Below are 23,766 nucleotides of genomic sequence, written 5' to 3'. Positions count from 1 at the left end.
CATTGGCTATTTCTGTCCTTTTTCCTTCTCATCTCAGTTTCTGTTCTTTTCCTTTCTGGCCCTTGCTTTGCCCAACACCCTTTCCCACCCGTTATTGTTGTTTCTCTCACTCCACTGTTTATTTTTAAACAACACCTTCTTCTCTCATCTCTAGTTCAGGGGTGCCCAGGCCACAACTCTCAGCCTATAAACTGCATCTCATCAAGGCTTCCCACTAGCTCCTTGAAGCAAGTGCGAAGACATTTCTCATGTCAAAACAGAACAACAAACTAGATAGGAAATTAAAGTAAATAAATTTCACATTTTTCTTGGGGGAAATGATCAGTTGCACTCGGTTGAGTAATTAATTTAGTATTAACACGTTGAGGAAAACTGTATCACTGCCAATGTGACGAAAACACGGTGCTCCTCTGGATAATTTCCACAGGTGCTCCTTTTCTGCTCACTATCCTCATGTGTGCAAACCTGCTAAGTTCTTGCTAGAACATAGTCATTTCATTGACTGTTTTTATATTCATATAAGCTTTCACTGATATATGGCAAACTTAGATGGTGACTCCAGATTTAATGACCTGGGATATATTCCCATTAAGAACGTCCAGCTCTTCTACCCCCAACCCTCCACTCTTACCCACCCCTTACATCCCTGCCCATATACTCCGTTCCCATAGCACAAGTCTCGCATTTTCCTCTCCTCCGCCTCCATCCCAACCCTGTGCATTTTCATGTATGTTTCTCTCCCACAATACAATGGACCCAGCCATTGCCAACCCTTCACCCGGGCAACCCCCTGTGTATATCTGCACACACGCCATCCCCTCTACACAACTCCATCCCTACAACGCAAAGGATCTAGCACTTCTTGACCCTCTACCCTGACTCTGACTCCGCCAGGAATACTCCTTTCCCACTGCAATGCGCATCTAATATATAAAGTCACTCTAAGGTTCTTACGTTTTGAATATGTTGATTTTAGTTAAAATTTAACTTGGATCATAACTCAGAATTTGTGATAATTTGGGTGCACTCAGCAGACATTTACACATTTACATTTACAGTGGCTGTGAAAAGAGGCTTTGCCAAAAATAATAATAATATAAACCAAACTGCAGAGGGGAATGTTAACATAGTCGAGAAAGCAAACAGTTTCCAAATATTTTAGCAGCAATTACACACAAATAGTATAAGTACAGATGAGCTCTTCTGTCCCTTAAAGCAGAGCTGACTGAGACATTTTTCTTAGCAATATTTTTCCCCCAAGCTACTAGTTTATTCTAATAGTCCAAAGTGTATGAAAGCACTATAACTTCAATTATTTTTTATTGTTTATGTGATTGTGTTCTCACCACTCCAGTATTTTTTTCTGAATTTGTTTGACTATTTGAAATTTTGTTTCATCTGATTCTTACCATAGTGCTGTGTTTTCTGCAGGGTTTCTGGGAAAGCCACATGGAGCTCAGAAAACAGTATGGACCTCTGAGTGGGTGAGTGGGAAGCTCCATTCTCCTTTCATGCATTTTGCTTGTGTGTGCTGAATTGATGCGGAAGTAATGACAAGAATGAGAATGTCGCAGGTCTTTATGACTTTTGAGGAGCCACAAAGAGAGTGCCTGGCAGTACAGGCGAGGCTCCCAGAGCAAACCCCAGGGCTGCCCAAGGGTGCACAGCGTTAGCCTGAAGAGCACCACTTCCCAGCCTTTTAGACCCTGACCACCTGGGTCAGGCCCTGGGTACCTTGACCACCTCTCACCACAGTGTCAAAGGTGTGCTGCAATGGATGCAGCAGCCCCCCCCATGCCGCAGTCCAATCTGCCTTGACAGCCCATGCCAGGGCTTTCTCCGTGAACGTGTCTAAACCTTATTCAGACCTGTTTTGCTCAACCCTATGAGTGAAATACGCTGTCCTCTGTATGGCCATATAATCTACCACGAATCCAGTACACGTCTGAAAGTTAGCGGGGGTGCTGTGAACAATTACCCCAGGACAACGGCGGTAACTAAGACTGGCCAGGATGTCCTGGGACATACAGTACCCGGCAGTCTCACACACACACACACGGTTACCCTAATTCTCAGCCATGTGAAGAACTATATGCCTTCCCCGTATTTTCCCTTTTTTATGCTTCGGAGTGTGTTCCTTTAAAAAAAAAAATTCCAGAATCTAACATCCCAGAATTCCAGAAATTCCAGGATCTGACACACAGACCCATGAGCAGACCATGTACCCTAGTCAAGATGTAACAGATTTGGATCCCCTTGATTCTCAGGATGTGTCTTGCCGCACTAGAGCGCTAATCATTTCAGCCTGTTCTCACACAGCTTTGCCTCAGCCACTGAGTGACTGTTAGCAGCTCTTTCCTAGACTTCCAAGTTCATGGTAACATTTTTTAGGTGCAGTGAAGTTCTGTGGTGTTCCTACTGTACAGCCTAATGAGGTCCAGTGGTTTGTGAGCCCTTCTACCCATAAGATATGTGATGCTTGCTTTCCCAGTGATGATTTTCAAAAGGCATTGACTTGTACCCTTTGTGGAAGTGCCGGGAGACCCACAGTTTTGGCAAAGATCTTCTAACCACTCTTTAGTTTGCTATGTAACCCTGCAAAGGTAGTGCATTAAGATTTTCTACTAAATGCTCTCTAATTAGTTATCCAGCAATAGCAAACTAATGTAGTGACTTAAACAAGAAGTTACTATGTGTCATGTGCCTAAGGATTGGCTGGAACTGACTGATCTAAGCTAGCCTGGCTGGGAACATGGTACATATGCAGGTTCAGCGGGGCAGGTGGCTCATCTTGGCCAGCTCAGCTGGGGCAGCTCTGCTCCTCCTCAGAATGGCAGGCAGGCCAGGGCAGGCTCTTCTCATGGTGAAGGCAAAGGATCAAGAGAGCAAGCCCAATTGTGCAAGAACATTCTAAGTTTCTGCTACAGCATGTCTGCTAACGTCCTATTGGCCAAAACAAGTTATATGGCTGAACTCAAAGTCAGGGCAGAAAGCACACTCTGCATGCAGTGAGGCCAAAGCAAGTTACTTGGCCAAGCTCAACACTGGTGGAGCAGGGAGCTGAGCTGGAATTACTCTGAAAGAAGAGTGGAGAAATGGTGTGTATCTTTCAATAATAGGCAACTCCATCCACCTCACTCTCTAAGATCACTTTTAGCTGGATCGTCACTTACTTCTTCTCTTTTGTGTGTGTGTGTGTGTGTGTGTGTGTGTGTGTGTGTGTGTGTGTGTGTGCGCGTGCGTGCGCGCGCACGCGCGCATAGCTTCTTGCTTGAAGCATAATAGGTACTCAAGAACTTATCTTTCCAACAGTCTCATTTTGCACTTGACTTGACATTGACCTTGGAGACTGTTCCATACATTCCTGAGACAGCACTGACTCAGAATGCTGGTGGTTAGAAAAAGGCCTCCCTGAGTTGAATTCTAGGAATCAGTTCCCTGGAATACTTCTGTACAGATATTCAGAGTAGAGCCCTTGGGTATTTCAAAATAACTTTAAAATATCAGATGAAGAGTTTAAAGGGCACTGTATTAACTGGTGGGTGGTGTGGTATGCTTGTGCGTGCACATGTGTTGGCGGTGGGGAGGTGGAGAGAGAGAGAAAAACAATTGATTTCCTTGACAACAGGATGTCCAATTAAATTTTCTCCCCAACTTTAACTAAGTTAACACAATTTATCCTTTCCATTTCAAGAAAACTTAATCATAGAGAATGATTTCAAATGCGGTTATAGAGAGAGAAATTGCAGTATCATCTCCACTCTTTGTTCTCATCTTTCTGGTAAACAGGGGGAAAAAGGAAGGTGATAGCATAATTTCTTCAAACAAATCTACCAGCTTTTTTCTGCTTTAGGAAAATGATGAGCTGTAATATGCTGACTTCTTTTTAACTGTGTCCACGCCTGGATTTAGAGGCAATGTGGTGATGGAGTGATGTCCTGTTTGAGCTCTGGAAACTGAGTGAGACTCAGTATGCTCACCTTTTCAGATGAAAGGGTTAAACTAATCTATATAGAGGGTCCTTTCCAGCCCTAAAAACTATTTTGTTACTGCTTAAATTTTTTAAAAAATGGTTTCACTGATTGGGAGTGGCAAAGATAGACTATGTTCAATGAAAGACCCTTCTTTGAGGAAATGATTTGTTTTAAATTGTCTTAACTTTTAGACTCCTTCTGTCATTAGGAAATGTTATCGATCCCAGATAGGTTCTCTTAAAATTGAAATAATAGACTGATCCACTATTAAACAAGTGAAGCCCCACACTGTTGATGCCATTCAGAGATGCATGTGTCCTTAGATGACAGGGAAGTACTGTATGTTGGGAGAAACGTGAGCAGAGAGGATCTTCTCTCTACTTTGTACCTAAAAGCCAAATACGATGGTCATTTATGCGTATTATCCGTTGTCATCACGGCAACTCAGTCAGAGTGTGGGTCCCCAAACTGGAAATTGGCTTCTTACCCTTTTCCCTTTCTTGCTATGAGGCAGCTATTGCTGCAGAAGCCTTCTGCCAAGAGGGGTTGACAGTATCGATGTTTATTACCACCACCACCACCACCACCATTGAGAAGAAAATGTCTTCCCAAGTGTCTAATTACATAGCCATCTCTGCTAGGCCACGTGCAGATGAAACTAGGCACTTTGAACCCGGCTTATTTGAACTTGAATGTAAAGAAGGTGGGCTGGTATGAACACCTATACAACTTTTATTCCCAATACTTGACTAGAACTCTTTTGAATTGTGTATTAGTATAGTAGCCCCCTTATCTTTCAGAGGTATGTCCCAAGACCCACAGTGAATGCCTGAAACCACAGAATGTACTGAACCCTATAGAAACCATGGTTTTTATACATACATAGCAATGAGAAAGTTTAATTTATAAATTAGGCAAGGAAGAGGTTAACAACAACAATAAAATAAACAATTGTAACAATATACTGTAATAAAATTTCTATGAATGTGGTCTCTAGCTCTCAAAATATCTTACTGTACAAATTCAATGCCTTTTCCATCTCAGCTAAGCACTCATCATGCACTGTGGCTATAACTTTTATAGTTTGAGGTGGGACAGCAAAATTCGCAGAAATTTCTTTTCCCTTCTTCACAATTTCATGGATAGAAGATCTCTCTTACTGTAGATCTTAGCAACCTCCCCATATGATTTTTTTCTTTCCTTAGTAAGTGGAGAACTTCCAACTTTTTACTTGCAGGAGACACTTTATAGCTTCCCCTTGGTGTGTCTGCATTGCCAGCAACACGACTCTTGCACTTTGAGGCCATTATTAAGTAAAATAAGAACTACTCGAACCCAAACACTGAGATACTGTGACATGCAGTCTGAAAACTGATTTGGCTACTAAGTGACCAACGGTGAGCGGGATAATCTGGGGAAAGGGATGATTCATGTCCTGGGAAGGATGGAGTTAGAGGGCATGAGATTTCATCACACTGCTGAGAACACTTAACAATTTAACACTCATGAATTGTTTATTTCTGGAATTTTCCGTTTAATATTTTCCAACCACGGTTGACTGCAGGAAACTGAAACCAAGGAAAGCAAAACTGCAGGAAAGTGGGGACTAATGTACCCCTGGCAACATAAAATGAAGAAAGCAAGGCTTTATTGTTTTAAATAACCTTCAGTTAATCATTACTGGTTACCTCCTTCAGTCTGAGAATGAGCCCCACGTTGGATTTATATTCCTTCCCAAACCCTAAAATCACAGTATCAACATAATCATCATACCTTTGTGATTGACTATAAACAGGATAGAGACGACAGCCCCTCCAATTTGTAACTGACTTTGTCATCCAGTGGATGACAAGCATTTATTATGCTATTACTACTAATTACTTATAAATACGCACACAGCAGCCCAAGTTCGCCTTGTGTGCAACTGATGAAGCCCCCAAAGCTTCTCTTCCCCTTATCTCAACTCTCTTGTAAGTGACAGCTCTGCAGCTATTCTTTTATTTAGCCTCATCCCCATTTCTTCTCGCTCCCCCATCACTTTTCGTCTTGATTTCTAGGATACTCTCAGCTCACTCTTGTTGAATTTAACTCCCATGCTTCTGGGCATCCAGCACCTATGCCCTCCCCCCATTTGATTCCTGTATCCCTTCATCAAGCCAGATTTGTTGAATGACCTTCTGTACTCTCATTAGAACATTAGGGTGCAAGTAGGTAAACATACGCACGGTACATAATTCATAAAATACAAATAAGTACCCAGAAAAAAGTGAAGCTGCCGCCACCTTGGACCCTTAGCCAGCCTTCCTCAGAAGCAACCTCTGTTACCAATTTCTGAATCCTCAGATAGGTAACAGACAATAGATGCAGTTCTTTACCTTGCTTTGTTCAGTAATGATATTTGGGGAATTGTCCCATTTCAATACATTCATTATTCTTAAATGCTATTCTGTTTTTTAAAGATTCATTGCATGGTTGTATCCTAATTTTGCAAATAAGTTCTCAGTTGATGAACACCTTTTGCTTTTATAAACAATACCGCAGTGAATATTCTTGTATACACGTCATTGCTGTCTTGTGTAAGTATGTCTGTCAGATAAATTCCTAGAAATTGAATTATTAGGTCAAAGATTATCTACATGTTTATTTTGACAAATAATACTAAGTTGCTCTCTCTTGGGGTTACATCAATTTACACTCTCACAAATAAGCAAATGACCGCACCTGGTTCCTTCGCGTGTTCCCTCACACACTAAAAATGTGCGGTCACAGTTTTAAATCTTTACTAGGTAGTTTTAACTTGCATTTCTCGAATTCTCTAATTATGAGCAAAGTTGAGCATCTTTTCATAGGTATAAAATCTATTGTATTTTGTTTTCTGAAGAATCCTTTGCTACTTATTTTACTGGGTTATTGATCTTTCCCCAATTTATTTGTAGGAACTATTTATTAAAGAAAATAGCTCTTTATATTTAATATATGCTTCAAATATTTTCTCCTTTTAATCATTTCTCTTTGACTTTGTTTATTGTGTATTTGTTCCCATCAGAACACATTTGTTTTTGTGTTGTTGAAGTTAATCTCTTTTAATGGTGTCTAAGTTTTGTGTATCTTACTCAATAAGGCTTTCTCAACCAAGGATATATTTTTTTAAATTTCCACTTTTTCTAGTGTTTTTTAATTTTATTTAAAAATTTAGGTATTTGATCCATCAGGAATTTGAGGGTAAGGATGGAAGTAGGAATACACCCTTATTGTTTCCAGATGGTGGTATTCCATCTGGAAATTCATCCTTTTCCAACTGATTTGAAATGTCACTTTTATCATTTATTTTTATATGTATTTCTAACTTCTCTGTTCCATTCCTCCGTCTGATCACATGCTGCTGCCACACTGAATACCCTAGTTTGGTACGTGTGGCACCTTCCTGTACCTAGCAGCAGTAGAGTGTTCTAAGAACATTTTTGTAAATATTGGAATCTGAGATAATCTAGCTCCCGGGGAACCTTGGATCCCTGAACTGAAAAAAAATCAATTTATCAAATAAATAAGACTTCAGTGACCTGGCACTTAGACCCAAAGTTCACGCCCACAGAAGCTAGAGGTGCCTAAGATGTCTCCAACTTGGAGGTTTTTTATGACTGTTGTTTTAAAATTCTATTAGCTAGCAGGCATGAACTAACAGCACCTTGTCACCAGGCAGTGAGGAAGCTGAGAACTTTGGGATACATGTGGGAAAGCATGTGGCATCAGCCATGAAAACAATAGGGTCGTCCCAACATTTTTGTTTAAGTTTAGATTCCATTGCGCCATCCATCAGGAGAGGGTGCGCTCCGGAAGTGACTAGGGTGAGGAAACGTCTCATGTAAGTGCGCTTCACCGTCTGCTTATGTCCTATTTACATGAGGTTGAAGAGCAGCGTTGAGATGGTTTACTTGAATGCAGGCAGATGGCTGTGTCATCCACGTGTGGGAGGTTTGCTGGCCCACTTCCCTCGATCAAGGACTCTGGGAATTAAAAGGCTCCTGAGGACTCAGCCTGTTACACCCCTGTGTCACGTGATTATACTTGCTTTAGAGGACACTGAGACATGTGAATCCCTTGCACTTGAAAATAAGGGAGAGGGTGGGTTGGGGTGGAAACTCTTGCCAATTTGTTCGAGAAAATCCAGGTATTCAGACTCACACTGGGCAGATACGGGGAGATTGCTCTCATTTTTAAACTGGACTGAGTGCAATAGAATCATAATAGATGGTGAAGAATGGCAGAATTCTTAGGTAGAAATGAAGCCACAGCTGCAGAAGAGCCTAACAGACAATGCCCGGGAGTCAAACTGTCTAAGTTTCTGCTGCTGCTATGAAATGCATTCTGCAGAATGAGACTCATTTACTAAGTGAGCTAAAAATCCGATTCAATTTTAAGAGGAGTTGATGAAAATGAAAACACACTCTGATCATTGAGAAAACATAGTATCCTTGAAATTATGAAGTTAAGTACAGAAATCCATGAGGCCAGACTAGGGGCAAAATTTGGTCCCCAAGCTTGGTAAAAGTTGAGTCTTTTATGAAAATGTTGAAAGCAAAGCTGAGAATCACTAGTTTCAAGTGATTTGAGTCTGAAACCAAAACTAATGTAAGACCTGATAGTATATATGCAGTAATTATTGAGAACCATTCAATTCATTAAATATCAACATTCTTGTGGGTCAAAATAGATCAATCACTAACACTCAGCCTTTTAGGACACATTTTTTAAGTGAGTGTTCATTAAAGTGTTACAGTATTATTTTATAAAAGTGAATACCCTGATGTAACGGGCTGATTTTTTTTTTAGAAGGCCATTGAGAATGGGAAGAAAGTTGTCAGCAGGAACATATCTGATAGCTATCACCAATTCAAATGCCTAGCCCAACAGGTAGAATTATGGAAAGAACAACTGTGCTCAGATAAATAGGAGATCTCGACCAAAAAGAGACAGAGGAATTCTATTAGCGCCCCACTTTTCTTGAAGGACGCTTTAATAGTTTCCTCTGCATCCCACCCGTCTCTATCGTGGTCTCTTGTTTTTCCAAATGGTGAATTATAACAAAGCTTCCATTCTTCCTTATGATTTAAGACTTCCTTTCTTCCTAGTCTTCATCCAAAGACCCTTCTGAAGTTTCCCCATTTTCCTGGACTTCTGACCTCTTCTTTTACTTCTTAGTTCACACCACTTTTTTGCCCTCCATCTTCATTCTACGACAAAGCTAGAGGTGATGCTTGCAGCAAATTTTAATGACTACTGCTGTCCAAGTGTCTGTGACCCACACTCCTAAAGACGGAGAGCCTATGTGAATTCCTCTTGTCTGGGTAGAAACACATCAACTAGAACATGCCAACTTGCAATAGAAAATTGGGGATCGAATTTCAGCACCAACACCCTTTCTATTTACTTTTTTTTTCCTCTTGTTTTATGAGGGGGAGGTAATTGGGTTTATTTACTTATTTATATTTGGAGGAGGTACTGGGGGTTGATCCCAGGACCTCGTGCGTGCTGAGCTTGCGCTCTACCACTTGAGCTGTACCCACCCTCCTCCACTTTCTATTTACCACCTGTCAGCTTGTTAGCCAATCAATTCCCCTCTTGGAGCCTCAGTTTCCTCAGATGTAAAATGAGGGGATTTGGACTAACTTGGTCACTTTCACACTTTGTTTAATTAAAAGTAAATAAAAGTCTCAGTAAATAATATATTCTACCTGATCACCCAGTACACCTACAGACATCCACACACCTGAAATAGATGTTTTACTAAATGTCTTTCACTATAGAAGATCCACTTTGATCTAGTCTAGTGTTCTGTTTTATTCTATTTTATGAAAAATAAAACAAAACAGAACAAATACAAGCTGGTCACGACCCGCCAAATTGGTTTCATAACCGCTAGTGAGTCAAGATGAGCAATTTGAAAGCAAAGGGCCAGACGATATCGGAAGTCCTTTCCAGTTTTAAACTAGGTGACTACCAACAGATGACTCAACTCCAACAGTCTACATTAGGGAAATTTTATAAGCCCCTGGTTTTACCCCATGGTCGTTTAAGATTCTGAGAAATTTCTGACAGGAGAGATTTTGTCAGTTGAAGTGGCACCTGAGATGAAACACTGTTCCTCCAGGGAGGGGCTTCTTCATGGCAGTGGACTGGGGACTGGCCCTTGCTGACTGATAGCTTCTTCCTTTTTCTTTAAGGTCATCAGTTCAAGCATTATTCAAATTATTTCCTAGACTTAACTCAGAATTGTTCAAGCTAAAAACCTGACCAAGACGTATTAGCTGACAATTTAAAACCTCTCTCTGTAAGATTTTTGCACTCATTGTAAATACCTAAGCAAGGAATTCATGTGGACATCCTCTCTTAGCTAGGTGCGGCCAGTGGATTGCTCACTTCCAGGAGATGGGGCAGCAGGAGGGAGTGGCTTAGAAACTGGGAGTAGCCCCACTCACTGGGGTGTCTGGGTGTGGAAACCCCACCAGGCTGTGGGTGTTGACAGAAGCAAGCTCTGGTGGAAGCAGAGCATTTAAAGGGGAAGAAATGGACAACTCCCCATTCTGGTGAACACCAGCCATCATGGAGAGTCCAGGAGAAAACCACCCGCCGAGAAAGTGTCGGCTGGATGACAGTCAGGAGTCCAATAAAGCAGGAACCAAGAAGGCCTCTCTGTGGACATTACTGCCCAATGCGGGGGTGTTCCAGGCCCTGAGAAGGGTGTCAGCAGGAGCACAAGCAGGGCTCGGGGTGGGGCCTGGGGAACAAACCACGCGCCGGCACTCTGTCCTAAGACTGAGAGCCCAGGACTCAGAAACCAGACCCAATCCCCATTATCAACTGGGGACAAAAGGTCCATCCTGGCCGGAACAGAGTGAGGCTGAGGATGCTGGGGGTTTCTCCACCTCCGGGGGATGTGGTGGGTGTTGGGGGAGGGTGGCAGTCGGGACTTTGGCGGAGTTGGGGGATAAGCACCCTGCTGGGAAGAGTGCAAGGCCACAAAGGTTGGGAAGTCAGCCATAGGATTTTCGGACTTGCATTCCTTGATCTGTGTTTCCAAAATCCACCAGCGTATCAGGTTCAAGGTGGAAGGGAGCTCATTCACTAACAGTGACAATCAAATATGGCATCAATAACCTCTTTACCCCCACAAACGACAGTCTTACACAGATGTGTTCCCAAACAATAGAACATCTCAAATTAAAATTGCATAAAAACTGCTTCTAGCTAATACTTTCAACTAAAATATTCCATATTTAATTGTATTGTACCTGCAACAAATCCAAGTCATTCAACCCAAAATGCAAAATAGAGTTATGTAACAGAGTCATGAATCACTGTGGCTTCTGCCAAGGTATTCTCCCATCTGGAAGCAGATCCAGGGAACACACAGCCCTACGCATATATCTTCTGTCAAGAACCCTTTTGCCCAGATAATCTCAAAAATTGCACACATTTACCCAATTCTTAGGGCACCTAACCCCCATTAACTGAGAATGTAAACAGCTTTCCTATTGTGTGCAAAAAGAAGAATGACAACCATTTTTTATTTCATAATTTTAAAAAAATCATTGCTATATTCAAAGAAGCAACTAATTCCCAATTCACATAGAGCTTAAAGTTCCTCTTTGATCACTGTTTTGTGAGCAGAGAAATTTTCTCCAAGTTCTCAGAACCCTTGAATGATTTTTAAAAAGTTTTAAATTGTGCTACTGACATAGGGCAAGAGGCGAAGGCATATGCATGTCTAAACCAGATTAACTCTAGGAATACCGTGTAAATTTTCAAGCAACACAAAAAAGTCATACACCACCACACACACACCCACACACACCCGCACCCCCCCCCAACACCTGTTCTACTAAATTCTACTAAAGTTCAAATCATCAAAGTTTATCTTTCAAATGGAACACAGTCTCCTTTCTTCCTCAGGACCCTTAAATCTTTTAGAGTTTGGGGTTGTTTACTCTGCATTCCAACTATTCCAGGTCAGTCTTATGTGTAACATTTCTGCAGCTGTGCACACGAAGCCGTTCCCAGCCAGGCACTGCCAGGTTTTATGATGCCTACCTGCCTGGGGCAGATCATAGAAACTTAACTACCCAAATAAGTTCCTTGATTATTTTTTGCCTCTCAAGACCACGCTCCTAACAGCTCCTCCCCCATCTCGCCCCCAAAACTGCAAGAATTTTGCAACCCCCTGAATCAGCTTTTCCACTCTGGGTGAGGTTCTCGGTTTACTGGCCTGTTTTAAAAGGCCTGGCTCTCTGATGCGCTCCCCAGGCTCCCTGCAGGAACCACTAAGCAGGTCCGGTTAGCACACGATGCTGTTTCGGCCTCTCCGTAAAGAACTCGCCAGCTTTCGCCCTGAGCGCACGGCTGGTGGCTGGTCTGTCACCGCAGGTTAGGTGGACGTGGTAAGTGTGGTCTTTTGTGTTACAAGCACCTCTCGATACTACTCAGGCCACAGCGGGAGCGGGCATCCAGGTATCAACCCTGAGACTGTCGCCCTTCACAACAGGACCCCAGAGCAAGGAAACCCAAGTCCTCCCTGGTTCATCCTCCTCCGTCTCCACTGCTAACACAGTGCCCGGGGCACGTCAACCACCAGAGAGGTCACTGTTGAACGTAGGCTCCATTTTCCTTCGAAAGTTGTCGGTAACTCTTGAGGTTCTCGTCTGTGTCTCACTGCCAGACCCCGGGTTGTGCCTTACGGCTGACCTGGCCCTGGGTCCTTCCAAAAGAGGAACTTGTTCATCCTCTTTAGCGTGGGGGGCCCGTTTTTGCTTTACCTCCCACCCCGAATGGACACTTAACACCCTCCCTCCTCCAACCCGTACTTGTGAATGAGTATCAGGCTCGGGGCCTGAGAACCCACAGGATAAAGATTCCATCGGAGTCACTGGAACGGGTCTACATGCCTCCCCAACATGGTCGGCAAGAGGAACTCTGAGCCCTGGCGGTGGGACTGACGGGTCCCCTGCTTCCCAGCCAGATCCAGACCTTGAGGCTGGCATGGAGAACTTTTGGCTGGAGGACATTTTTTTAAAATTGTGGTTCAGGACAAACAAGATCACATTTATCATCCGAACCGTATTTAAATGTGCAGCTCAGTGGCATTAAGTACATTCATTCATTCACATTGTTGGGCAAACATTACTACCATTCATCTCCAGAACCCCTTTCATCTTGAAAAATGGAAACTCTATGCCCATTAAACAGTAACTCCCCCTCGCCCCAGGCAACCTCCATTCTGCTTTCTGTCTCCGTGAATCTGACTGCAGCAGGTACCTCATATGAGTGGAATCATACAGTATTTGTCCCTTTGTGACTGGCTTATTTCACTTGTTATAATACCTTCAGGGCTCATCCATGTAGAATGTATCAGAATTTTCTTCCTTTTTAGGTTTGATTAATATTCTATTGCATGCACTTACCACATTTTGTTTATCCGTTTATCTGCCGATTGGGTTGCTTCCATCTTTGGTTATTGCAAACAATGCTGCTATGAACACCAGTGTACAAAACGCTCTTCAATACCTCACTTCCAATTTTTTTAGGTATATATCCAGAAGTGAAATTGCTAGATCATATGTTAATTCTATTTTTAATTTTTTGAGGAACCGTCTCAAAAATACTGTTTTCTGTAGCAACTGCATTTGGAGAACATCTTCCTGCAATGCTTTACTGTTCCTTTTGACCACGACTGAGTAGGGTGGTTGTTATTTCTTAGCTTCCAACCTCACAGGGAAACTCCAGAAGAAATTTAAACTTCTCCTTGTGCTCTGGAACCTAGCTGGTCAGTGTGAATGACACGTTTCTGATCAGAATGTTTGGCCCCTGGTGATCTTGCCCCAGCTTCCTGTTGACTGCGAGCCCGTGAGCACATTCTCTACAGGACGACCCTCGTTATCAGCAAATGCTTGTCCTGTCCCATAAATCCAGTTCGTCTTAATAAATTCCCAGTCGTCCTCCCCCAGAGCCCCTGGCCCCCTTATCTCACTCCTCTCTGCCAAGCCCTTTGCAATTTATGTGTTTGCTTTTCGATTCTGCTTTCAGCCCCATTCCAAGTTTCCTCTTTCCCACCAGGTCACAGCGGCCTTTGTGTCTCATATAAATTTAGTCTTCTCTGTCTGGGACTTTTTCTTGTTCACGGGGCCTACATGGCTTCTCTCCCTGGCACCAGCCTTTCAATCTCTGGCCTTCCTACCTAAAGCAATTTGTCAAGATCATGTCCTTGCGATTTGTGGCTTATGAGTTTTCCTTCTCTGTGTTCCTTTCACACGGTTTTTTTGCTAGTTTGTAGGCATGTGTTCCAACTTTGTGGCCGTTTGCTGGAGGAGACAGACTGCATCCCCGCCTGTCCCCACAGCACACAGAGTGTGCACTCACTGAGAGGTGAATATCTCCAACACTTTCCAAATACAAGAGAGGTGGCAGGTGGCCAGCGGGCCAGGGCACAGAGGCTGGGGAGAAAGTTTACAGGTTTGGGCTGAGATATTGGAAGGGAGAGTAGAGGCTGAGGCTGTGCTAGGAAAATGGGATGATCTGCAACATCGATTGAGGGGACAACCTCGGCAGTGGCAGGAGAGGAGATAAACCTATGGAATGGCGCTAAGGAAGTGAGTTTTTCGAAGGCAGCTGTGCAGATGCTCAGAATAGAGAAAGGCAAGGCAAGGGATGAAGAGGAGGATGGAATTTATAGAAGACAAACCAACTAACCAACCAACAAACAATCATTCTAACAGCCCAGGTGAGTGATCACAGTGATTTGGCTCATCAGAAGCATAAAGAGAGGGAGACTTTTACAAAGGAAATGTGCCGTAGCAGCAGAACTGAACAATTCATCGATTATAAGGAATAAGGACTAGTCAGCGTTAATCACTCACTTGGCTTTGAATCCCAGAGGCAAAATGGTCAGTTTCACCATAATAAGGAGATGGGACATGACAAAGGGAAAGATAGCTGCATCCTCACCACCATCAATTGTAGCTACGACTGAGACCCTGGATCCCGGGTGACTTGGGAACAAGGCCCCCTGAGGTTAACCGGCTGCACTGGGGAGGCGCGGGGAGGGCGTGAGTCCAAGGCCACACTTGGAATCTGGACTCTCCTGCTTCTCATCCTGCAGTGGCATTTCCCACAGTGCGTCCTTTGGACCATTTCCACTGACAATAATAAGTGTTACCTGGAGGGAAAGCGAGGAGCTCCCCTTGGTCAAATGCTGGAAATGCTGGGTTAGTCAAAGGCACACACGCCTCCTTATTGTAGGGCTTCTCAGAACCATTCAGGTACCAATGCGCTTAGAAAATCTCCAAGTGAGAGATTTAGAATGCAGTATTTATTTGACCTCAGAACTTTTTATTTATTTATTTATTTATTTATTTGCTGTCTGGAACATCTCTTGGGACTAGAATATGGAGAACAGGCTTTGAGAGAAGACACTGATCTAATAAGCAGCAGCATTTTACACATAAAAACACAGCCATTGATAAAAAAAAATAGTTGACTTCACCACTGTGAATTATCAACACTGTCACCAGTAACTATTCATTACCTCTATTTCAAGGTTGTAAGTGTGTGTGCGGGGGTGGGGGTGGTGTTTATTCTGCAGAGTCACGGAGAACTGGGGACACACTGCCACATGTTTTGCATGGTTATCTATTCCCTCTTTTCCTGGTGCCTTTCTCTCATTATCCTTCCTATCCCCAACCGACAACCATTCCATTGTGCTTAAGGAGTGTGTGTGTGTGTGTGTGTGTGTGTGTGTGTATTTGGTGCAAGTTCTTGCAAACTGTGTATTATCATTTTTGTGCATATTCCCTTTAACTTACGCCAATCGTAGTGTCCTATATCTCATTCCAGTCTTTAGGTTTTTCCTCGTAGCACTCTGTTTTGAAGATCCGTCTCGGCTCTGTGCTCCCACTGACTCTGATTACTGCCTCTCACTCTGCAGCACGCCTCCACCCATCCTACCATCCACTCCCCCAGAGGGGCACACCCAGTGGCCTCCAGCAAACAGTGCTGCAGTGGACACCATTTTACAGGCCCTTTCCGCACCTGTGCATGCATCCTAGGGGATAGGATCTTGCTTTTAAGACTGTAAGAGAGATACATCTTTGTTCCCTGGGGCCACTTAGATAGTAAATGTTATTAATCTCTAACAGTTTTCCAGCCCCCTGTCTGGGTCTTGTCCTTTCAATATAGTATCTCACATGACCGTCCCAATGATGGTTTGTGAGTTTTGCCCGGCTCATTGCATCGTCCTCAGTTTATACAGAAACATAAGTGACTTTAAGACCCATGGTTAGTAAGAGGTGAGCACCTGTCTGTGTGGATTCTCCTTATAAATAGAAAGCCTCTTTTGTTCTACTGTCCCTTATTGTTCCTTGGACACGCCCAGCACTCCTGCCTTACTAGGCACATCAGCCCTACTAGGTTGTGTCATTGTTTGTCTCGTGTCCCGCTGTCCTGTTGTCCTGCTGTCCTGCTAGAACACAAACTCCAGGAGGACAGGAGCACTGTCTCTAATTTGCTTGGATGTTCCCAGTGCCTAGAACAGAGTCTGACACACAAAAAGTGCCCAGGAATGTTTGCTGAATGACCAAAGGAGTTGACTCTGAGCACGTGCCTTTCAGGACAAATCTGTCCCCAAGGAAACTTCAAACAGGAAAGTCTGATTATATTGATGGTTTGGGTCATTAGTATTATTTTCCTGGGACATAATGAAAGGACTTGGGGGAAATCTCTCACCCTAAAATCAAGGCTTTGGGTGGACAGGTCTGTAATCTTTCCCAAATCAGTGACCTATGTTCCATCAATTCAGCAGACAGCCCATAACGTACAAAACCGATTTGTTACCATGTCAGGCCATCCACGGACCCACAGGACGGGCACACTCTCATGGCACACTGGCTGGGCTCGGCTCACTCCCCCCATTGGTCTCCCTCCCCAGAGGCTGCTCTCCCCTGTCTAACTCCTAGGGGTCCACCGAGGGTGCCAGGAAGAGCACAGGCTTGGCAGCCAGATCTGGGTCTGGACTGAGCTCAGCTGCTCTCAGCCATGGGACTAGAATTAGTGACTTAACCATCATCCTCGCCTTCAAAAAAATACCTGAGCACTTGCCTGCCTCCCAGGTCTAATGTGAGACTCAAAAGAATGATCAGTGCTCTCTGTCAGCAGAGCCCACTCAACAAGCAGGGATGATAACTGCGCCTCCTCCACCCCCCAGGGTGGGCTTTGAAAGGGCTTCTCGCAGCCACCCACCATCCCAGGGGAGTTCCCACCTTGGGAGCCCATTCTAAGCCAGCACTGGGGTGAACTTCCACGGTTCCTGCACGTGGGTCCTCAGAAAAGCTGGGGAGGAATCTCTCTGGCCTTTAATGCCTCCTCCTGGCTAAGGGGCTGCTCCAGGGCAATGACCTGTGTCTGGGCACTCCCCAACCAGTCATCTCATCTCTTTGGACCTCTTTTTTCCTGTCTATGAAATGAGGGCGTTGGGCTAGAATGATCACCTCGAAGCTTCCTTCTATCTCTGAAATACTATGATCTGTGCTTTAATTTTTTCCCTTTGCCTCTTGTTTCTCCCCAACTGCACCTAAAATCCTTTTGCCATTAAATTCTCCTTTCTTGAGAGTCAAACATCTGGGCTTTCTAATCATCCCTGGCCGAGGACCACACACTCCCCCGACTGCACGGAGTGTGTCCCCCAGCCACAGTGTCTTTTCGGAACTGATTCTAGCTTTTGCCAAGCCCCTCAATTCACGTTCTCGGTCCACATATCTTTGGGAGGAGGGAGATTTTGCTGTATACTCTCACACAAATATATGTTCTGCATCATAGAACACACACACACAGACACACACAGCTCCCTCCAGTGCTTAAGAATCTACATGCCTGGGCATAACTGTGTAGGTGCAAATATTCTGGGACATCCAAATGCCTATTTTAATGTTTCTTTGTCCCTGCGGTGCCATCTAACTATTTATTTAGTAGCTCGATGCTGTTTGCATCAACAACTTTGCCTTATAGGCTGTTCTTCATGTTTATGATTTTTTACTGTGAAAAAAAATTGCTTGCCTAACATCTGTTCTGAATTTGTTTTTCCTTTCTTTTTATTTATCTAGTCCCTATTGAATTAAATTTGCGCCAAGGACAGTAACTTGAATTGGAATCTTCGGTGTCCTTCAGGATTTCTATACACTTCAATACATCTCTTAATTACTCTTTTTTTTTATTGTTATGAGATATACATATATATCCATGCTCACACAGGCAGATTGGTTTGTAGCTTACCTCTGCCGTTCCCCTCTGGGGAATAAGTTTTATTAACTGAATAAATTAAATGGGCGGGTATATCCAATAGAGTAGAGAGGTTTATCATTATAGGTTTGTTTGAAAAGATAATTTTCCCCCTTGCTGCCCAATTCCCTCCTTCAGCTATAGCTCTGTTCTGGAGAAAGCTTGACTGTAGCTTGGCGTAACCATAATTCACCTGGACTGGAAGGACCACTTCGTCTTACAGATGAAGCAGCTCTTAGGTCGGCTAATGTGAACTCAGACCCACATCCTCATTAACCCCCTGTTGTCACCACTGAGAAACCCACCCGGGGAGCAATAATGCATATTCCCAGCAGTAGCCAAGAAGGCCCCTAAAGAAGAGACCTGCTTCTCCACCCAATACCTCAGAAGTCTGCAAGGTGTAGAGACTGTGACCCCAGGACTCAAGGGACCGGCCCACTGTCACCAAGTTCTAACTCCAAATACAGTCCTCTGTCTACCATCAGTTCCTGGCTCATTCTGGAAGGACTGTCTGCCCCTCCCCTCTCTGTGACCTTTCCCACACTCATTTCGGAGTCTGTGTCTATGTCGTCCAGTCGCCCAGAGACGGACGAGACGGTTTCCCCCACGTCTGGAAGCACTCACTGCTGGCCCCACTCCAGACACTGTCCACTCAACAGACCTTTCAGGCTTCGCCATCAGTACAGCACTGAGCTGATGGCAGCGGGAGACACCGCCCCTCCCTCCCCTCAAAAGTATCCCTCATGTCTCTTTTCCTAAAGAAATTTGGTGTCTAGTTTAGAAGAAAAACACAAACACGGGTCAAGTTGCACAAGAATGCCAGGGAATGAGTGGCTGAATACTACACGTTGAACAGACAACCTGAAGCCACGAGTTGGGTAGAATCATGAGCCCATGAAGGCAGAGGAGGCTTCCGGGAGGAGGCAGGAGTTGACACAGTCTTAAATAATGAGGAGATGAGGAGGAAGAGAGAACCGTCTGCCCAGCAAGAACAGGAGAGAAAGAAGACATTGGAGTGGAATGGTGGGCCACGGGTTTTGAAGGGACAGGGACCAAGTGACTTTTGGAATGCAAGATAAAGGTGAGTAAAGAGATTCAAGCTTCGAGTCTGGTTTCAGGTCTGCCGGTAGCAGGAACTGGGAAGGTAGAGGATGAGCAGTGATTTCTCAGAACTAGAAAGACAGACTCAAAACCATCTTTCCGTTTACTCATATGTATGAGGTGCTCTGCTAGCTTCTTGGGGGTGAAAGGAAACATAAGACGCGGCTTTGTCCTCAGAGAATTCAGAGTAGTAAGGAGCCTGTCAAGAAATAAAACAGTGAGCTGCAAATCAAGAGAGCAATGGACATAGCGCTATGGAAACTGCAGAAAGTGAAGGGTCCAAGAAGACCCCACAGAGGAAGGGACAGGTGACCCAACTGTCAAAAAGGTTTTCCAGACTGATAAGACGGAGACTAGGACGTCAGAGGGAAAACCATGTGCAAAGGAATGGAACCACAGAGAAATCGTGCAAACTTGGGAAACCACAAATAACTTTTTTATAGCAACAGTGTACAGCTGTAGTTCCCAAACTGTGTGCTAAGGCACTCGAAGGTGCCACAATGAATTCACAGGGGTTCCTGGGATATTTTAACTATTCACGGGGAACACAGCGACATCTGTTGGTCACGGCGAGAACTACTTTCAATTTGTGTGTATTCTTTTTTCAAACGTCTACTCAGTTGTTAGAACGTGAATACTTACTAAGTTGTTTGGACATAACTGCTTAAAAATGACACTGCCGGGTACTTCTTTTGGCCTTAGGGGGCCATGAAAGATTCCTGAGTCACTAAGTGCCATGAATTGAGAAAGTCTGGGAACCTGGGTGTTAGAAGAGCGGGACGGGGAGAGAGGTCCTGCAGGCTCCCTGTTACAGTCAAGAAGCTTGGGCTTTTTGCTGCAAACAGTGGAAAGCCATTAGAGGTTGACTGGTAGTGGGACAACGTGGTCAGCTTTTGTTTTATGAAAGTAGATTCGGCCTTGATGGGGGTGTTGGTTTGGAAGCAGAGAGCTCTACTGGGAGCTAGCGCAGTAGTTCTGCTGAGAGAGGTGGGGCCTGGGCCCTTGGTGTCAGAGGTTGGGCCTGGAATACAGCACGCTCCATTAACATTACAGAGCTCCTGCTGTGCGCCCAACACTGTGGCACCTGTTAGACATCAAAGTTAAAAAAAGACGTGATCCCTTTTTAAAGCACTCACAATCAAATAAAAAGGCAGCCAAGGAAACAATTAGAATTAGTGGAGAACTGCCAGGAGTTAACCAGGCAAGAGAAAAAGAAAGGCTGTTCCAGGAAAGCAGGGGGAACAGCATGTGCAAAGGCCCACGTGAAGATGGGAGGTGATGGAGAGTTTCAGTAAAGCAGCTTGATCATCAATACTGGCTCTTGGGTGGTGGGGAAAAGGGAGGGATGTGTCCGAAAAGCAAGGCAGGGGCTCAGTTATGAAGGACATTGTAGGACATGCTAAAGACTCCCAAAGGCCTTGATGGAGACAAACCAATGAGGGGTGTTAAGTGAGGAGTGGTACGATCAGATTTACATTCTACAAAGTCCTGCGTGGATACACTGAGCCAGGGCCCACATATAGACAAGCAGCAGGTCAGGAGGATAGGCCAGAGTGAGGAAGGCATAAATCTGAGTGGAAGGTCCAAAGTCTAGCCAGGGAGTGAAGGATCAGAGACTCCACCAGTACCTGAGGGCATGAGAAAGGAGCTGACCAGGCATGGCAGAGAGGGAAAGGGCTGATAGAAGTCTCACTCAGGCCACGAGGCTCTGGAAGGGTCTGTGAGTTCAGGGTCAGCCCCCACGCATGAGTGCCCTGAGGCTCCCCTGTGCAGGTAATGCACACCCCGATCTGAGTGACAGATGGGAGATGGAAGAAAGTAGCTTTGGACTCCAAGGACTATGACCATCACTGGCTCCTCAAGAAAAGTGTCCCTGGCAGCTTGAGCAGGCTCCACCTCCCAGCTAACGCAAGCCTGCCTTGCTCTAATGACAGATTGGATGGCTAACAAGAGAGGGCAGGATGCTCACCTGAGCCCAGTGGGGACAGACCCCAGGACTGCTGGGGGCATCTTTCTCTGCATGCCGCCCAACGAGGGCCAGCTCCTGTGACAGCCAAATGTCCCCGCATTCCCAGCACGGGACGCCTGCTTAGCTTCCTCTGAACGTTTTGGAGGCGGCGAGTCTCTGACAATCACTATGGGATCTCCAGCAGTCAGTACCCAATCTCCCCGACTTCCACGTCCACAGTCCAGGCCAGAGGTCAGACTTCAGGCCAGGATAGCTGTCACCCTGTTAGCATCCTCAGCCTGCTGGGACGAGCCCTGTCACCCAGGCAAGGATTTATCAGGTGCTCGCTGCTCAGCAGCTGTCAGGGTTGCTGGAGGGCCTCATCAGTTCTTCAGTCTGGAAACCAGAAGTCTCTGGAAGCACATTCAGATTCCTTCTGCTAAAGGCAGTAAAGGGAGTGGCATGTCACATGATCTCCCGGGGGGGCGCTGCTCACCCAGCCTCTTCATTCCCTACAGAGTGGTGCCAGGAGGGTGCACCCCCCACCCCCGGGTGAGCAGGGGCCTTCACTCCTGATGGGAGGTTATTGTGACCAGCATTTGCCTAAAACCTTACTGTGGACAAAGCATTCTCATGTTTCTCATCTGACCCTCCTAACAGCCTCTTTTATCAAAGAAATTGACTCGGGAAAGTTGTGGTTTGCTCAAGGCGACACAGCTGTTAAATCACAGGGCAGGGCCTTGAACCCAAGTCCCGGCAGCGACACCCCTGCCAACCCCCACCTTGACTCTTGAAAGATGCGGCGAGGCCAATCCAATGACAAACCTTTTTTTTTTTCTCTTATTACAAAAGCACATGCACTCATTGTAACCCACTGGAACATTAAAGAGATACGCAATGTGAAAAATAAAAGCCCCGCAGAATTTCCTGCTCCAGATAAATGCACTGTTTGCTAATATATCTTCCTCCAGAGTCTTTCCAGGGCTATCACGAACACGCCTGAGCGTAGTGCCTGACACAGAGTACGTGCTCAATAAATGCTTGTTGAATGAACTAATAGTCAAATCGGCTATTATTTATTTACACAACTGTATGCACTATTTCACACTGTGCTTTTCCCGTCAGCTGTGTAACGTGGACATCCTTTCAGGCTGGTGTCTGTAGGTCCCTCCCAATCAGAGGCCTTTACAGCTCGGTCACCCCTGATGGGGGCAGGCCTTCCGGAACAGGGCCAGGCAGCCCACAGGCCACTAGCAGCAGTCTACCCTGCCTCGATTCCCAGAAGGCAACGGTGAGCTATTTTGGTTGAACTGACTGGTCAGTTAAAAAAGAAAAGAAAAGAAAAAAAAAAAAGAGCTAGTTATACAAGTTAAACAAGTGTTATTTTTGTCTGCACAATACCTCACTGATTTGCCTAAATTTTCTCTTCAACCAGGTGCTTTGAAGCTGAGTAAGAACACTCTTCTGTGTCTAAGTATAAATGAATAACTGACTAAGAAATTTTGACCCCTCAAAGTGACGATACATACATTTAAATTAGAGGGAAGCAAGAGGTTACCTTCATGATTGGGCTGGGGGTGGGAGTAGGGTGTGTTTTTGGTCCGTTAAACACAAAGCTGCTCTGAGTTTCCACCTTTAAAGGACACAGTCTGCACAGCTGGAAGCCTGGCTGTTTGCCCTCACACACCTGCTCGGCCCTGGACCTGTTCCCCAGACGACGCTGGCCACTCAGACAAGAACGTATCCACTGGGGTAGACGGGTGCACGGTCGGTGGCCAGGAGCCCAGGCTTTGGCAGCTGTTAGACTGGGATCAGGTCCTTATCTTGGGCAACTTCTTCACCTCTCTAAGTCTCAGTCTCCTAGTCTGGTAAGTGGATGTAATCACTACCCCATCCATTTTCTATGAGGATTGAAGGAGATCATAAAGGCAGTGCACTTAGAACAAAGCCTGGCAGGTAGGAAGCTCTCAATAAACACTAACGATTGTGGTTGCCTCCAAAGTTCTGAGAAGGGTCCTCAGTGTGGGGGTAACTGATGTCCTTCCAAGTCCAACAACCCCCATTTCTGGGCTCTCAGATGTCGGCCTGTGATCCCTCAACAGATAAAGTACATTCTTTACTGGGCATGTTTGCCCTAACAGACTAATAGCCCTAGGTAATGCCTAATCTCACAATAACGCAGGCTGGCTTGTTTCAGACCACCTTATCAGAGTTATAATTTCACAGACCCTAAACTTCTTACCTCACCTACAACCAGTTAGAGACTTGTGCACAAGCCCATCGGGCACCTGGTGACCCGACCTTATAAAAGACCCCAACTTCCGGGCCTCGGTGCTCACGCAGGCACCCCTCGCCTTTGTGGCCCACTGTTGTCTGTAGCAACATACCCCTAATAATCTCCTTTACCATTCTCTTCCTTTATCT

General features: G+C 44.9%; 1 protein-coding gene and 1 long non-coding RNA gene across 3 annotated transcripts in view; both read left to right on the top strand.

Moving 5' to 3' along the window:
- Nucleotides 1-23,766, top strand: part of TBXAS1 (thromboxane A synthase 1) — a 141,952-nt gene that overhangs the window by 35,675 nt on the left and 82,511 nt on the right. For both annotated transcript variants that reach the window (XM_064487306.1, XM_010983188.3), the window contains one exon: nt 1,432-1,484. In XM_064487306.1, coding sequence (XP_064343376.1) covers nt 1,432-1,484 — 53 coding nt within the window. The remainder of the gene's footprint in view (nt 1-1,431; nt 1,485-23,766) is intronic.
- On the top strand, nt 13,521-22,395 carry LOC135321658 (uncharacterized). Its single transcript, XR_010381576.1, has 2 exons — nt 13,521-14,390; nt 18,432-22,395. It is a non-coding gene; the product is annotated as an uncharacterized LOC135321658 (long non-coding RNA).

The sequence above is a fragment of the Camelus dromedarius genome, chromosome 7 (genome assembly GCF_036321535.1).
Source record: "Camelus dromedarius isolate mCamDro1 chromosome 7, mCamDro1.pat, whole genome shotgun sequence".
In the NCBI taxonomy this organism is placed as follows: Eukaryota; Metazoa; Chordata; class Mammalia; order Artiodactyla; family Camelidae; genus Camelus; species Camelus dromedarius.
The sequence above is the reverse complement of the archived record's forward strand: the minus strand, read 5'-3'. Positions and strand labels throughout refer to the sequence as shown.